We start from the raw sequence: 16898 nt of genomic DNA on the forward strand, positions 1-16898 counted from the left end.
GGAATTGCCGCATCTATATTAGTATACGAGCATTTTGATCCCTCATTCCAAGGCATGGATACACAAGGGCAATTGGGAGAGAATGGAAGAAAACAAGGAGTTAAAGTACCAATAAAGATAAGAAATTAAGTATCTCATGTTTAATCCTTACTCTAGGTTTAGGATGAATATTTAAAACTGGAAATTCTTAAATTGTTGGCATAAGTTTACAAATTGAGGTTATTTTATAGTTTCCTATCTTCATGCAAATGTAAGCATAGACATGTTCGAGATAGAAATGAAATAGTTACGATGAGAATGAATACACTAAGAAATTTGAGCCCAATGGTTCACAATTTATTGAGTGCATGCAACCAACATGCCTAACCAAGGAAGTTGGACCTTTAATGGTTATTAATATTACCATCAACGTTCAAGATACAATTGGTAGTACAATTGCACAAAATATTTTTTTATCTCTTCAAATAAATTTGATTCCATATTGACATGATGAACTATTGCTCCATTCTACAGTCTACCTATATTTCGTAAGTTCATGAAGTTTTGAAATAATAAGCTCAAGGTTTGCCCAAAACTATCTAGACCACAAACTTTGAGCATCTTAAAATTTTAGGGTGTAAATATGGCTAAAAGATTTTCGAAACTTTGTTAACTAGGCAAGTGCAAAGAGAACATTTTAGATTGACATTCCAAAAAGCTTGTCTTTGAACATATATAAAAGCTCATCTCTAAAACAAAGCGAATATGATTTATGTTGAACTACAAGTTTGGGATTGAAAACAAGCCATGATAAACATGCAATCAATGAGCAAGATTACATATCCTCACAACCCATACTCTATGGTGGTCATCTGTTAAGAAATTTATCCCCCAAAAACATGCACGAGAGAGTAGTTGATTGACTAATTGCCAATTGATGGGCCTAATTTAGATCACATCTCTGGTTATTGAATGAGCAACGCATAAGTCATGCTATGGGTAGAAGGATTAAGTTGGTAATAATGTATGTCTCTAGGACAAATTAAAAGTAGAGCTTGGTAATGCCTACCTAGTACATAGGCCAACCCTGGTCACACTATGCATAAGGTTGTTCAATGATCTTCAATCTATGTGTCAAGCATGAGGCACACAATGAGTATATGGACCAAGTCAATAGTAGTGCCTATACATGTAGGACAAATGAAGGGTAGAGTTTGTTATTGTCTACGATATAGGCCAAGTTGAGGCATATTGCCTAGGAGGATTGAGCCAAACCCAAGCACACACTGTGTAGCAAAACAGAATTTGGTATTACCTATGCTATAGGCCAAGGGCGGGCAGAACTACGAAACCATAAATGTGCATCCTCTATGAAAGTAAGAGGTGAAGTTGACACCATAGAGGTTGATGGTAGGTCATAAGCTTTAATTAAGTTGTCTAAATCATAGGTCTTCAGCACCTTAAAGTATCCAGGTATAAACATGATTAAATGAATATAGGAACCTTGTTAAGTGCAGAAGTGTAAAGAGAGTACCAAGATGGGTGACATCCCAAGAAGTTGTTTCGTAACATGCATAAAAATTCATTGCTAAAACAATAATGGATGCTATCTATGTTCTTTGAGTAGTTGAAAACAAAATCATTTTAGAAGATGCAATCAGTGAACCGGATCCCAAATGCAGATTACTTTAAAATGTCAACTAATAACTAAATTCTGTTATTGGGTAAAAAGGAATCAAGGAAGCTTTATGGTAACACAATCATATCAAGGAAGACCATCATGCACATTCATACTAGCGTGCAACCAATCCACCGATTGAAGCATTGAAATGGCCACAGCTTCTAGTGCAAGGAAGTCCTTCTCAAACACTGAACACATCATGATGATTAGAAAAACCATGCTTAATGGAATGACACAAGACAGACTTCATATTGAGTAATCAAGCACACAAGGAAGAAATTTTCCATATGGAAGACCCAAGGGACCTCGTACGTATTTTCTTGTTGACATCAGGGCCTTAAGATTACAACAGAGCTTGTTACAATTTCAAGGGTCTTTCATTTTTAGGGAACAAACGTAACGACAAACTTATGTTACAAGCATCTAAACCATGCATATGAGATTCCATCACAAAGAATGTAAGGAATCTAGGAATGCAAAAAAATTCACACAATGGTGTGTGTGTGTGCACCCAGAACAGAGGCTCTCTCTCTGTCTCTTTCTGCCCACCTTCAGCATCAACTGTCAACTACCAACTATTAAATGCCAGGTGCCAACTATCAACAAGAACTTGTAACTAACTCAAGACATGGATCTGACTGCAGCCTCGGCCCAAATCTCAACTAACTGTCTGTTGCCATTTGTCAAGTACCAATTGCAACATCTGACCAAGAACTTGCAACACCATGAATCTGTGCTGCATCAGCCAAGTTCAAACTGTCAACTGCAAACTATTTGCTCTGATGCAAGTTTCAACTGTTAACTGCCAGGTATCTCAACAACCAATTGCCAACTGTCAAGTCTGACCAAGGAGAACTTGCAACTCAAGACATGAGTCTGATGCAGCATCAGCCACTGCTTGGACATTGGAATTCTTTAATCTGGCAACAATAGACATTAGTGCTGAACCATCTGCACCTGAAAGATGTGGAGATGGCTGTCGGTTCGAATAATGCCCCGTCCTCTGTTCTCTACAAACTGCAGTAAGTGTTAACAGTAATAGCCTCTGCATCGTTGAAGCTGTCCTCGAGCCCTGAGAATTAGTACAACAATCTAATGCATTCCTCAATAGTGGTAACTTTGATGCTAACACTGGAGTTGCAGATCTTGGTAGTACCTTTACAAGCAAATACAAGCATTCTGCAGCAACTTCTGCTACCTGGAGCTCATGCCTACAACAAAGCTCTAAGAACACATCCATGTAGCTCACAAATTCTCCAATATCTTTTATTTCCTCCACAGAGCAGCGCACAAGAAGTGATTTGCACAATGACAGTGATGGTTCCAAGAAATCTTCCATATCCCTTTTATGTACAAATTCTATCAATGCACCTACTCTTCCACTAATCCCAAGCCCTGAAAGTGAGCTCGTTTTGACTTCTGATGCTGATGCCAAGAAAAGGCACAACCTCACGCTGTACAGATTGACAGTTGAGAAATCATCACGAAGAAAATCAAAGAATTGGGATAACAGCTTTAGGCTGAGTATATCCTCGATTCCAATGCATTTGATATCTACCAACATCATTAGAGTTTTTTGAGCATACATAGGAATTGGATCATCATCATCCAAGAGACTTGAGTAGTAGGGCAAAAACTGTTCCCTAGCAATCACTCTCAAATCATCATGACTGGCTGACCCACTGCTGTTGTTTCTTATATCTCCTCCTGGAGAATTTGCAATGTCATCCAAATAAACTACAAGTACATCAAAGAAGGTCTTTAAGCACAAAAACCGGGTGTCGCCTGAGCTCTTCTTTCTGTACAAGATGGCAAGGCTAGGGAGAACTTCATGAAAGAAAACATCTGGATGTGCAAGAGGAATTGAAGATTGTTGCCCAAAGACTTCGAAGATCCTAAGGAGAGTGGATTGAAACTCATCTAGACCCTGTAAAAAATATATATGCATCATCAGGAAAAACAATGGGTAAGATTCAGCTCGTGATTAATGTTGCGTTCATAGAGAATTCTTACAGGGAACGAAGCCGTTTGCAAAATGCTCAAAAAGCCTGCAAGCAGTTTAAGAATTCGCCCATTCACGATTTTCTCTCTAAAGACTGGGCTTTCAAACAAATGCAGAATGATTGGAAAGAGGGATAGACTATTTCTAACTTGATTCCTTCCTGATTGAGGTGTAAGCCGCTTGCCACTTCCTGCAGGTTGCTGCACATCAGACCCTATGCTATCCAAGATATTTGGGACTATGTCAACAATTGTCTGTATGAGGGCATCTATACATTGCTTAACATAACATTCCTTCTCCTTCACAAACCGTTCACTAACTGCTAAGAGCTTGCCACTACAAAGTGAAGTCAACCATCTGCGGTTAACCTTGCACAATAACGCTGCACATACTAACGATTTTCCTCGTAACACTTCAGTACTTTGCTCTAGCATTGTTAAAAGATTAGAAACCAGTGATTTCTCCTCCAGCAGAGAGGAAAGCTGTTTAGAAATACTCATTGAAGAGCTTCCCATCAAAAAGATGTTCAACAAATTGATGTTCACTTGTTGCTCCTTGAGATTAGGCTTTGTTAGTCCCATAGAAAGCTCTTTTAGGCTCAGTTTCTCAAGGACAAAGGGTACATTAGAAGCTCCAAATCTAAGGAGACGTACTAGACACGATCCTGCAGATAAACGGAGGCTTTCTTGCTTTCCAGAAGCTTTAAAAATATAACAGAGGTTTTCAAGTACACCATGATTTGTAAACCGAGCTGCCCATTCTCCACCTTGGCTTGATATGTTCTCAATTGTTTTAAGAGCATAATGCTGTGTGGGATCGTCCTCACCCTTCCTGAGGATAGAAGCAACTAATGCAATCAATGTGTTGGGAACCTGTCAAAAGTATTGTTTGTAAGTAATAACAACATGGGTCTTACAGCAGAAAAAAGAAAAGCAAGAAAGGCTATAGTAACATCGCTATAGTAGTGGCCAAAGTGGCCAATCTGACCCGAAACAATATTACAGAAATAAATATGACCTTGTTACCTGCCAAGAAGAAGCAGATTTTCCGTCTTTTGAACCTGTATCACTTCCGGTCACAGACCTTGGTGAGCTATCATTTTGTGTTGCTATATAGAACAGCAACTCTCCTAGTGTTGCCATAGAACATCGTCTTACTTTGTCCTGCTTATCACGTAAACCTTGACTTAAGACAGTGATAATTCCAGTGCCTGCAAGCTCCTCTTCTATCAGTGTTGCATGGCGGATCAACAAGCCCATTGTGTATATCACCTGAATACGCAAAGCAGGAGGCTTTGACGTACGTAGCATCTTTACAAGCATTTGCATTGCTGGACCATTTATGAGGATATTTGCACTCTCTGCATTTGCACACACAGTCTCTAGGTATTTAAGAGTATTCAATTTCTCGTTGAGTGCACTACTACCACTGACACTCACCACAATTTTGTTAACAAAACTTTCCATTTCTTCAGCCGGGAGCTTTACAAAGTCCGATGGTGTGATATGATCACAAGGTAGAGAACGCAAATCATAGCCAGGCTCTGCAAGCTTGTCAACCTTTTTGTAAATCATAATGGGTCGCACAGCTAGATCAGAGGGATGCCAAAGTGCTTGAGAGATTATAAGGGAGGTTTTGAGTGGCTCCCCATTAGCATGGGCAGGAGAAATCATAGTGAGCTTTTTCTGATCAGAATGTGTTTGTGTTCGTTGAACCCTCCTTGGTAAACCAACACCGGGAGGAGTAGCAGCAACATCCAGTCTAGCAAGGGCTACTTGAACTTTTTCAGTATCACCCTTTCCATAATCAGCATCATTTCCACCATTTCTATCAGTCATATTAACCTGCGGTGTTTGTACATCACAAGGCTGCTCTTTAACACTATTTTCATTACCAGCTGCAGGAGACTCTTGACATGTAGAAATGTCTGACACCTCATCATCATCATTAGAATCGCCATCTGTTTGCTCAGCGAAATCCAGCTCTAAGTCATTGTTTTCAATTGTCACATCTTCATCATTCACATGGACATTCTGGCCTTGCTGACGATAATTACCACCTTCAGTTTCTCTCTGTAGATTTGTTTTTACTATCTTAGATAGCCTCAAGAGATTCACCCCACGGTTCTTGTGCACTAAATCCTCCTTCAATGGTGTTGGGCTTCTCATGTTAGTAGGCCTGCCAGAGTTAGGTTGCTTTGATGATGGCAAGTTTTCACATGATTCTGTATCTCTGGTAGAAGCTATGGGTGGTTTCTTATGTCCTGAATGTGAATCCAACTTTCTGGTAGGCTTCTCAATGGGAGTCTTCTGATCTTGATTTGCACCCTTTGAGTTGGCACTTGGGGTTTTGTATGGTGCAGCATTAGTATTGTCGCCAGCAACATTAGCCTGCTGCAAAAGCCGAACAAAAGCTGGTTGTGCAGGAAGTGTCAAAATCTTCATTTCAACCCTCCAAAATGGATGCTTGCAAACATCAGGCCATTGAAGACGCTTAGCAGGATCCTTTATTAGCAAAGACATAACAAGATCTTCAAAATCTTTTGTAGGGTTTCCCTGTAGGTAAGGGGTTGGATCAGATAAAATTGAATTTACAAGTTGTGTGAAACTGTTGGATGCAAAAGGAGGCCTTCCAGCATAGCACTCATACAAAACACATCCAAGAGCCCAAAGATCTGATGCAAAAGAATGTACACCTCCATCTTGGAAGAGTTCTGGAGCCATGTAACAAGGTGTGCCCCTTTTTGCTTGAGGTAACTAAGGCATAGAAGACAAAAAGTTCGAAATTTGAGACCCAAGCTCCAGCTCATAACTAATTTTTCCTTTTATGAAAACGCCACACTGCATGCTTTAAAAATGGAGAAAAAAGAAACACTCTCCTCATGCCAAGCACGTATTTACCAGGCCGAACTAGCACCCATGTCAGTTCAAGGCATGAATTCAGCCCACGTATGTGTGTGCATGAGTGAGTGAGAAAGGAGACAAAATATGTACATGCATGTAAATTATATGTCATACATATACAAAGATATTATTTAGGCCTATCTAAAAGTTAGTCTGCAGTAACAGATGTAAGTTCATTATACATAGAGCTACCTGTTGAACTGAACTTTTGGAAATGTCACTTAGGCGCCTTGCCAAACCGAAATCACACAACTGCACCCAACAAACATTTAGAATAAATTTTCCTAGCCCTTTCACTCATTACTTATTTTTTGAAATGTGTTTGAGTTCTTACCTTTAGACGTCCATTCTCATCCAGTAATATGTTAGACGGTTTGAGATCACAATATATGACTCCTTTAGAGTGCAAAAATCTGGGGTAATAGCAAGAATACCATCTTAAAACTACAGGAAAGATTTTCTTGGAAAAAGTTATAGCATCGTATGTAATATTACTGCAGTGCATGAACTAAATCTCGTGCAAAATCATGAATCGATTCCTCAGGCAACTTTGAATCCTGCATACATACAAAGTGGAGCAACTGTGTCAAGAAGAAATGCAAAATGGAACTGGGTGAAGGAGAAATTTATGTGAAGGAAAACAAGGTAAGATAAATTTCTAATAATATTTATATGCAGACATCTGCCCAAGTTTTAAAAATTGTCATGTTATACAGAGAGCTCTTCAAATGTTTACTATATGGTGGGAAAAAGTACATCTAAATTTATGATTTTGCCAATGACATTTTCGGTTTAAAAAAACTCATACTAGTGAGAATTACAAATTTATAATTTCCAATCCAACAAGGACACATCACCGTGCTGGAATGAAACTTATCCATTCACTGAAAAGCGCTACCAATATACCTTTCCAAAGACAAGAATAGTGAACCTAATATCTAAGTGAAGGTCAGTACCACTAATGTTAACGCAATAAAGCGCAATCCCACATAATACATTGGACATGTGTGTGCTCATCAGTGCAGGAGGAACTGATTCAGGAAGAGTCTGTAGATTATGGTAATAATTCAGACACAATAATGCAACATAATACTGTGCACATGTGTAACCATGTGCTCATTAGTGCATGGAGGAATTGTTTTAAGCAACATTGTAGTTTACAGTGCATTAATTCACAGGGCTTTCCTATTAGACATTGGTGCTGTGAAGGTGGTGGTGTGACATCTCTCAATAGCAGGGTCTTGGAGAAGTTATGTGATGAACAAAGAGCCTTTCTCTTTCAGGTTTCAGTTTGGTGCACAATTTTAGTAACATGTTCATATGATCAGGTACTTGCAAAACCAGGTTCGACCATGTAGGCTCTCAATTTTATTTTTCATATGCAATTTTTCAAGTGGTTTACTTTGTGCATCTGAGGTTTATGTATAATGTACAGCTTGAAATGCATACATTTATGAGCAATCTAATGACTGTTTCATATGGAATCTTTAGAATGACAATTTGATTCCTCATTCCCTGTCCTTGAAGACCATGACTTCACAATAACATAAATCCAGATTCCAAAATGGTGTTTTGAGGAACAGCAGGGTCACTGCCTAGTTACGATGAAGAATGTTTGAAGATATGATGTTAAGGTGGAAGCTTCAAGAAATGCAACCTAAATGCTGGGTTAAAAAAATACAGGCAGGAAGTGTTGAATTGCAACATCACAACGAGAGAAGGGTGAAAACTCCCATTTAAGCCTAGCGAACGAGAAAGATGTATGCAAAGGATTGTAAGATAATGGGGTGGACAACTTCATAAAGTTTCCAAATAGGTAGCTAGAAGGAGAAGGCCAATGAAGATAGCTTATGAGCAGAGATCTAAATAGGTAAAATCAAAGTGCAAGGACCTTTTTAGGTGTCAAGCAATGACCCTCAAGTACATAGATTTCATAGAATTATCCCGTCTTGAGAGACGCAACAATAAAACTTAATCCTAATTACCTTTTCAAATTGAAGATGAGGATCAGCCTGCCAACCTAAACAATAATTATCTCCTAGTCTTAAGGCCAAGAGCACATTGAATTCAATTATGACTATAGACGATGCATTGATACACCTGATGAATGTCTGTGTTTAGCCCAAATACCAAGCAGAAGTAAGTTACGTAGGGAAGTCCAACACAGATATTAACCCAATGGAACTCTTACAAATTTTTACCCATAAATAACTCAGTATTGATCAGGTACAGAGTAACAACCCAGAACTCGTCATTTAAGCTAGGACCTTGTAAGATACATGTCACAAAATGATTGGCCTGCATTCTGACAGATATTGCGGTATCTCTCTCCTTGGGCATTACAATACCGAACTATTCACACACTCTTTTGCAACAGTTTGGAGTTGAATATAAAGTGAAAGTATTTGAGGAACAACTCATGAATGATATCACAGAGTTAGGACGTTGGTGGTAGGTTGGCTATGTCTTGATCATAGCTCGGGGGTGGTCAGGAGGATTTGGGTTCTTCTATCCAATCTATTCGCCTTTCTTTTCTTTTATCTGGTATATCAATTAGTAATTGTGTTAGGTGTAGAGAGAGTGGAGAGAGTATATTTGTGTATAAAGAGGGAGATAGTGTGCATGTAGTGAGGAGAGGTGTACAAAGAGGAAAGAGTGCCTTTGTGGGGAAAGGGGGGAAGAGGCTTGAGCGTCAATGAATTGTTGCTTTCAAAGTATATATTCTCGTGTATACAATTCTTTGTTTGCATTTGTAATAATATATTCTGATTGTGTTTGGGCAAAATATCAATTCTTCTGGGTAAACTCTTAGGTACATGTTCTACCACTAAAGCACCCGAAACTCAAAATCATTAATTGCCACAGAGGCCATGGTTAATTAGAAGGCACATATCAATAGGAAACTGTTTACTATATTTTGGGATACATGCACACACACATTTCTAAGATATTGTATGCACATCAAGTAGGGGTACTAAATAACATTGTTACTGTACATATTGGCTCAAAAATTTTCCTCCCTATTCTCCTGTTTTTTTGAGAAATTATGATTGCATGACCCAATAAACTAATGTATTAAAAAGCCACAATGTCTTGCACGCTGTTAATATAGGCAACAGTGGACTTTCCCGCACTAGATATCACACAAGAAATTTTGATCCAAAAAATAAAACAATAACGACCACAGAGGCAAAATGAAATTTCAATCGATAGAATAAAACAATAAAGACAGTGGAGACAAACCTGTTGCAACAACGTTAGAAGATCTCCTCCAACACAATATTCCAAAACAAGCCACAAGTGAGCAGATGTCTCATACCTAATAAAGAAATACCCTCAGAGAAAAAGAAAATAGCATTGTCTAATAGATAGGAAAGTTACTAAATAGCCCAACAAGACAAATTTTCAGTTTTTCTAGAAGCTTCTATATTTGACCATTAAAATGTGACATGATTCCAAAGATGGACTGTTATCTAGAAAATGAAAGTTTTACTGACCATGCATAAAACTTGAGCACATTTGTGTGATCCAATGAATGGAGTGTTCGAACCTGTAAGGAAGCACCATAGTGTAAGTATGTGCAGTTAAAGACTTTCAGTCAACACGCTGAGATAACAATTAATACTCATCAACACTTCTCTGCTGAATTTCTTCAGCACTTTGAAGAATCCAAATGATAAAACAATTTACATTTGTATTTGGATGCTAAGGCTGAGTTTTTCACATCAAATGCAACTCAGAATCTAGATGCCAAGAATTAAGCAGGATTCCAATCTATACTTCAAATCATAAAATATGAGTCTAAATCCAGCCCAATGTATTCATCAAAACCTCAATAAGCTTAACATTGTAAAACGCATCCAGCCATGTGAACAAATTATGGTTTAGTAATGCAACACAAGATAGAAAAACCCAATTCGGTCTTGAACCGATAACATCACGTTACAGATCAGGCCTAGGATTAAACTTCAAGTAATGTTGGCCAAATCAGAGTACACTTGAATTTTGGAGACGACCATACCGTAAAATGCATAAATCCATGAATGTGTCATGCTTTCTTAATTCATCCAACACGAGAACCTACTTTGGCGTTGCATCAAGAACTTCAAACTCAGATGTCATGGAACAAATCTATACTTAAAATTCATATAATATAGAGCCATGTTCCCAGTGCCTCAAAAACCATTGAAATCTGAATACATTAAAACAATTTGCAACCAGCATTGTGTAGTTGCATCAAGCAACAAGTGTAGATCATATAGGTTTGTTATATCCAGCACAAGAATCCTACTTGGGGATTGAACCAATAACCACGAAAAAATATAGAATCTAGATGAGGGAATCAATCTTATGCTTCAAATTCCTCATGAAACCTCAAAATTTTTGAAAATTCGCGCTTCTAAAATTCATCCAATACCAAGAATCCAATTTCAGAATTGATGCAATACCCCTAAAAAGCATATCACATTATTATGGTCTGAAATCAGAACAGATTTGAATTCATTTTTGTGACACCATAATGAACAAAAAACACAAACCATGTATTTAGTTCATGCTTTGTCTAATTCATCCAAGTTCCAACACAAAAAATCAATTTGAGAATTAAACGAACAATCTTAAACAGCATTCCCCATACTTAAATTCTTAGGTCCGAACATATTTGAACTTACTTCTTGCAAAACCCTGCTTTTCTGACCCTTATCCACGCTCTTGATCGCATAGTACTCGATAGTCTTCTTCTTCCTGCCTTTATAAACAGTCTGCATTACGGCAAAATAGATAAATAATAAATTTTCCACCAGAGAATGAGACTTAGGGTGTGAACAGTATAACTGAGAACTAAAACTATGGAATATGATTATGTGTTTCTATTTTGTTTACCGAATGCTTGCCGCGCCCTATAGCTTCATAGATATGGTACTGATTCATGGATGGAAAACCTTCGAAATGGATATGATTAGGGTTTGGGTTAGGGTTTGGCCAGAAAACACAGAGATGAGAGGGACCCAAGTGAGGAGTAGAGGAGAGATGATGTGGGTAGTGAAGGAAAATGCGATTTAGCTTTAGACGCAGATGTGGGCGGGAGCGTCTTCTCCGTGCTAAGCGAGAGCTCTCTGTTTTTTTTTTTTGAAATCTTATTGTAGGGCAAAATTACAAATGTGGGCTTGTATGTATTGGAAATATCAAGAACTATGCTTTTTGATTCATCATTGACAATATGCCACATACATACATACATACATACATACATACATACATACATACATACACATTATGTTTTTGCTTCTATTTTCCGAGTTGGGTCTCGGGGCTTCTTATATTGTCCATCTACTCGTTGTTGATTGATCTTAGCGAACTTCTAGGTTAGAAACCCCCAAAGTGGGTGTGAGAGAGCTAAGTTTGGGGGCTTTTGCCCATCTACTCGCTGTCAATTGATCTTAGCAAACTTCAAGTTTAGAACCCCGAAGTGGGTATGAGAAGATGGGTCTTCTGTCCATCTAGTATGTGTCGATTGATCTTACCAAACTTCGAGGTTAGAAACCCGAAGAGGGTATGCCCGTCTCTCACGCCCCGAGAAAGAAGCCCTCCCACTAAAAAAGCCGACACTTTTTTGTCATTGAGCTTATGGATTTTCTTAACTCCTCGAGGAATATATATCACAATATGTTTTATCTGACTTGAGACTTTGCTAATCACATTGGATTGCATGCATAATTGTATTGATAGCTATGTAGTATGTACCTTTTTTCAAGATGCCATCCTTAGTTGTTATGAAAAGCAACAATTATCGACAATTAAGGGATGAGTTTTGGTAATTACAAAATGTAATTACTAATTCTTAAAAAGCTAAGCATGTCTCTTTCAAGTGTTTTTCTAGAAGTTGATTTTTAAGTGGTTTGATAGATGTTATTTTGTACGCGTGGTACACTTTGGTGTTAGCTAATTATGGGCCAAATTATTGTTTCAGTGTGCAATACACAACATTTTCAAAGGTTGTGTTGTTAGGAGGAACCTAAAGGAGGTTTGTGAAGAGTTTTGACTTCAATGTTAGAACCTGAAGTTGTTGTACCCAACTCCACTAGGAAGCTAGAGCCTAGACACTTTTTGTCATTAAGGTTTTGGATTCACTTGACTCTTTAGATAATATAAATTATAATATGTTTTATATGAATTGAAAGTCAAGTAATCACTCTAGATTGTACAAGCAACTATGTTGATAACCATATACCTCTTCTCGAATACCATTCTTAGTTGTTTTTGAGATTAACATATAATGACATTTAGGAGATTAGTTATGGTAATTGCAAGATGTAATTACTACTTACATTCACTTTTAGAAAGTGGAATCGTGTCCCTTCAAGTGGTCCAATAGAAGCTTATTTTCAAATGTTTTGGTAGAAGCTATGTTTTACATGTGGTACAGTTTGGGAATAGTTGAGTATGAGTTGGAAATATTGCCCTATTGTGCCACGGGTAGGAATTAGGATTGTCAATGGTTGCATCATTGATAGGAAGTTGGAGGATGTTGTGGAGAGTTTTGGTGTTGGGGACGAGTCGGATGACTACAAATGTCAAAATTCATATGTGCGTTTGAATGCAAGCAAGACCACTATGTCTTAAACTTAGAGAAGATTGAGTTGATGATAATGTATCTGGAGTTTGTTGATGTTGAATGTTTAAGATGACTTGAAAGCTCACATCTAATTATTTTGCTAGGTGGAAGGTATGGGTGCACATAGGATGTGAGTGTGGGCATGCGCCCAAGAAGGTGTGAAAATGTGTGTTCGTGTATGATAGTTGTTATTGTGTGAATCCACGAGTGTTTGTGTTATAATATTTATTTGCATGTGTACATTAAATGCAAAGGTGCCCATGGGATTGTATTGATATTTGATGTGTGTGATAGATATAAATGCACGGTGCACCTATGATTTTGTATGCTTGTGGATTGTGTGTACAAGTAGGTGCAATTTGCGGGTATATATTATTTAAGCATTTGTAGAGCTATGATTTTGTGTATATGTTTACGTGTGTTTATGATCTTATGGGTATTTGTTTGGGATATACACAAGGGAGAATATTAGCACATAGAAGAAATGGTAGTTTAAGAATAAATATTTTTTATGTGGAGGTAGTTAAGACATTTTGGTTTTTATTAGAAACACGAAGGGTTCATTCTTCTACCTAATATACTCCCTCCTTTGCCAACACATTATGTCAACCCCATTGGATGATGCTCTTTCTCGCCATTTACATGATGCTCAAGCTACTCAAGAAATTTGTAGATCATAATCATCTTGATTCATCACAAAATGGGACTAGGTTATAGGTCCGGGATCATATTATTGACACTCGTAGTGTCTAAATCCACTATTGTGCGTGGTCTGTTGGTCTACTGTGGTCGATCGTGCAGAAGCAAGTGTGGATGTTTGTTAATGTGAAGCAAGCAAGGGTAGAGTAAGTGTGAGGTATTGTTATCTCTTTTCCGTTTCAAGATATACACATAGAAAGAATGTGTGTCACACACACACACACATAGAGTTACACAATTGTTAGCAAACAGAAAATTGTATTATCATTCGCCGATCTTGTACAAGGAGGAATTCCTCCTAGTATACATGAGGGAACAAAGCCCTAACTACAAGGAGTGTTCACACTAAGGGTACAATGGTTAAAGTAGGACTTTTAGTCCAACACATATACGGCTCTCACGAATTATCATAAGAACCACCTAGCCTTGCAACAAGTTAGATCATTAACACCTTGTCCATATGTTAACATTGACCAAATCAATGAAGTTGTGTTATCGCATTCTCCTCCTCATATGTGTCTTCCTTTGATGTCCCTCCAATGTATCACTTCCACATTTGTTAAAACATAACACATGTCCTAATATGAGCTCAACAAGAACAAAAGTCTCATGTGGAACAAAATAGTAAAAGCTCATTTGATTTTGATTTTTGATACGAATACAAATTGTGAAAGCATGGCCTATCGATCCTTTAGTCTTTCAAATTTTGAAGCTAGATTATCTTGTTCTTGTCCACAACCATGATGTCATATGCATCCAGCTCCATGTTAGATTACGTTGTTTTGCCCTAGCTCTACTTCACCTTATTGATGACCTAGAATTTCCTCAAATATAACTCCAATGATTGGATGAGAGCCCATCAAAAATCTTGTTGTGCCTTAGAGCTTGTAGCTCAATTTCATTAGAAAGTTCCACATCATGCAACATTTGTCGTAAGTCTAAGCCATAACATAATATTACGAGATAGTCATCGCATTGTAAAATCTAATGCATGATTGCCAAATAGTTTGTTAGCATGAAGGTATTCATAGATAGTCTAAGCCATAACACAATATTACGAGATGTCATCGCATTGTAAAATCTAATGCATGATTGCCAATATAGCTTGTTAGCATGAAGGTATTCATAGATAGTCTAAGCCATAACACAATATTACGAGATGTCATCGCATTGTAAAATCTAATGCATGATTGCCAATATAGCTTGTTAGCATGAATACCAACAGGGGAGCCGTGAATGGTTGCAAGGTGCGGAGCATGCTTCCACCCAACCACCCATGACCAAGGGAATCAAGGCATATCCTAAACACCTTCAACATCCAATACCACTAAATTTTGCATAAGATCATACCATGGATGCAATCAACACAAGCTATTGTTACAATATCCTTGTTGCACTTTTGGTGTCTCACAACATTTCGAGGAGATGTTGGTCTCCATTTCCAATTAGTTTAGGTACTTCTCATTATAATTGTACCTTAGGTTAGCTTAGGTCTACATTCCCCTTGCATGAGTTGATTCCTAATATACTTTTAAAACCATTGGAATTTTACCCTTAATTCCTAAATGTTATGCGTCTGATAAAATGCCCTAAATGAGGCTCATAGAGTTGGGATCTCAAATGACCTCTAAATTGCTAACAACACTACTAACAAAGCATCACAAAGTGGCACATGGTGCAAAATGACACTATTCAACAAGGAGCATGACACGTGTCAATTTTTGGGGAAACTAACAACATATGAATGCATGATATATTGTCCCACTCTTTTGCTCGAGGGCTCCATTAACTAGGAAATGATTGTCACCCTTTTAGTGTGTTTCTGCCTAAGGAACTTGGGTTTTACTGTGTCTATCACATACGGTATTGTGGGACTACCGTAGGCATTGGTTATATGGTACAATTAGAGCATGTGGCATGGGTTGATGTTGGTTGGTGTCTATGGAGTATCATCACAACAACATAGATTAATCTAATAGTTTTCACAGTTGAGCTATAAAAGCACCTTGTCCTCAAAGAAATTGGCTTCATGTAACCTAGTCTTACAATACCTTAAAGGGCCTACTTTTCCATGTCACAACTACTATTATGAGAGGAACAAGAAGAAACTTTGTATATATGCATTGAATACACACACATGCTCTCTTATTCATTTTGTACTCTATTATCTATTTGGCTTCTTCCATGTTTACATAAGCTAACATCTTGTGAGATTTGAGTCTCAACAATGGATATCTAACAAACTTGTGAGGAAGGAGATGGGTACAAACATGTGTGCTAAGATTTTAGGCTCAAACACACACCTTATGTCACAATTACTAATGAGTGAATGGTTATACACCTATGTGGGAACAAACGTGTATGTTAAGATGTCAAGCTCAATCACACATGTTAAGTTGTATGACCAACAAAGTTGTGAGGGAGGAGATGGGTACAAACATGTGTGTTAAGATGTCAAGCTTAACCACACACCTTATGTCACAACCTCCAAGGAGTGAAGAATTGTACAATTATGTGGGTACATATAGATATTGTAAGGGCTAGAAAGGGTCGGTGTGACATTGTGGATTTCATACAAGTATATAATGGTAAGTTGGCATCTATACACATGTTCTCTTATTGATTTTGTACTCAATTAGCTATTTTGGCTTCGTATATATTTCCACAAGTTAGCATGATATCGAAACTTTGTGCCTCAATGATGGATAGCTATCATTATTGTGAGGGAGAAGATGGGTACAAACATGTTGTTTAGGATCTCAAGCTCAACTAAGTACCTTACGTTGTCGTGAAGTACGAAAGCTTCATATTAAAAGTCTACAATAAGATAAATACGTAACTAAAATAACATTTGATAATGTTTTATATATAAAGATAATATTAACAACACATATGATAATATTAGATATATATGTAAAGAAAAATTATATATATATATATATATAAATATATTATATTACACGAACAAGAGAGGAACTGAACCAATAACCCCACCCTATGACTCTCAAAGTAATATACATA

General features: G+C 37.6%; 1 protein-coding gene across 1 annotated transcript; it reads right to left on the bottom strand.

Annotated features, from left to right (window-relative positions):
• Positions 1-1890: 1890 nt before the first annotated feature.
• Positions 1891-11681, bottom strand: LOC147866067 (kinase family with ARM repeat domain-containing protein). The gene is made up of 10 exons (XM_087316434.1): positions 11447-11681; positions 11236-11325; positions 10063-10115; positions 9809-9884; positions 7061-7122; positions 6900-6978; positions 6758-6817; positions 4688-6418; positions 3674-4534; positions 1891-3587 (listed from the first exon to the last, which is right to left on the bottom strand). The coding sequence occupies exons 1-10, from the start codon at positions 11492-11494 to the stop codon at positions 2496-2498; spliced, it is 4152 nt and encodes a 1383-aa protein (XP_087172560.1). The 5' UTR covers positions 11495-11681; the 3' UTR covers positions 1891-2495.
• Between the last annotated feature and the right edge of the window lie 5217 nt (positions 11682-16898).

Source organism: Azolla caroliniana, unplaced genomic scaffold (assembly GCF_043228905.1).
Source record: "Azolla caroliniana isolate FFs.n. ecotype wild unplaced genomic scaffold, voAzoCaro1.0.p SCAF_3, whole genome shotgun sequence".
In the NCBI taxonomy this organism is placed as follows: Eukaryota; Viridiplantae; Streptophyta; class Polypodiopsida; order Salviniales; family Salviniaceae; genus Azolla; species Azolla caroliniana.

Coding starts and splice junctions, on each gene's coding strand:
- LOC147866067 (XM_087316434.1), bottom strand. CDS start 11,494: ATGAATCAGTACCATATCTATGAAGCTATAGGGCGCGGCAAGCATTCG. Junction 10,116..11,235: donor AAAGCAGGGTTTTGCAAGAA/GTAAGTTCAAAT, acceptor GCTTCCTTACAG/GTTCGAACACTCCATTCATT. Junction 6,979..7,060: donor GATTTAGTTCATGCACTGCA/GTAATATTACAT, acceptor CTATTACCCCAG/ATTTTTGCACTCTAAAGGAG.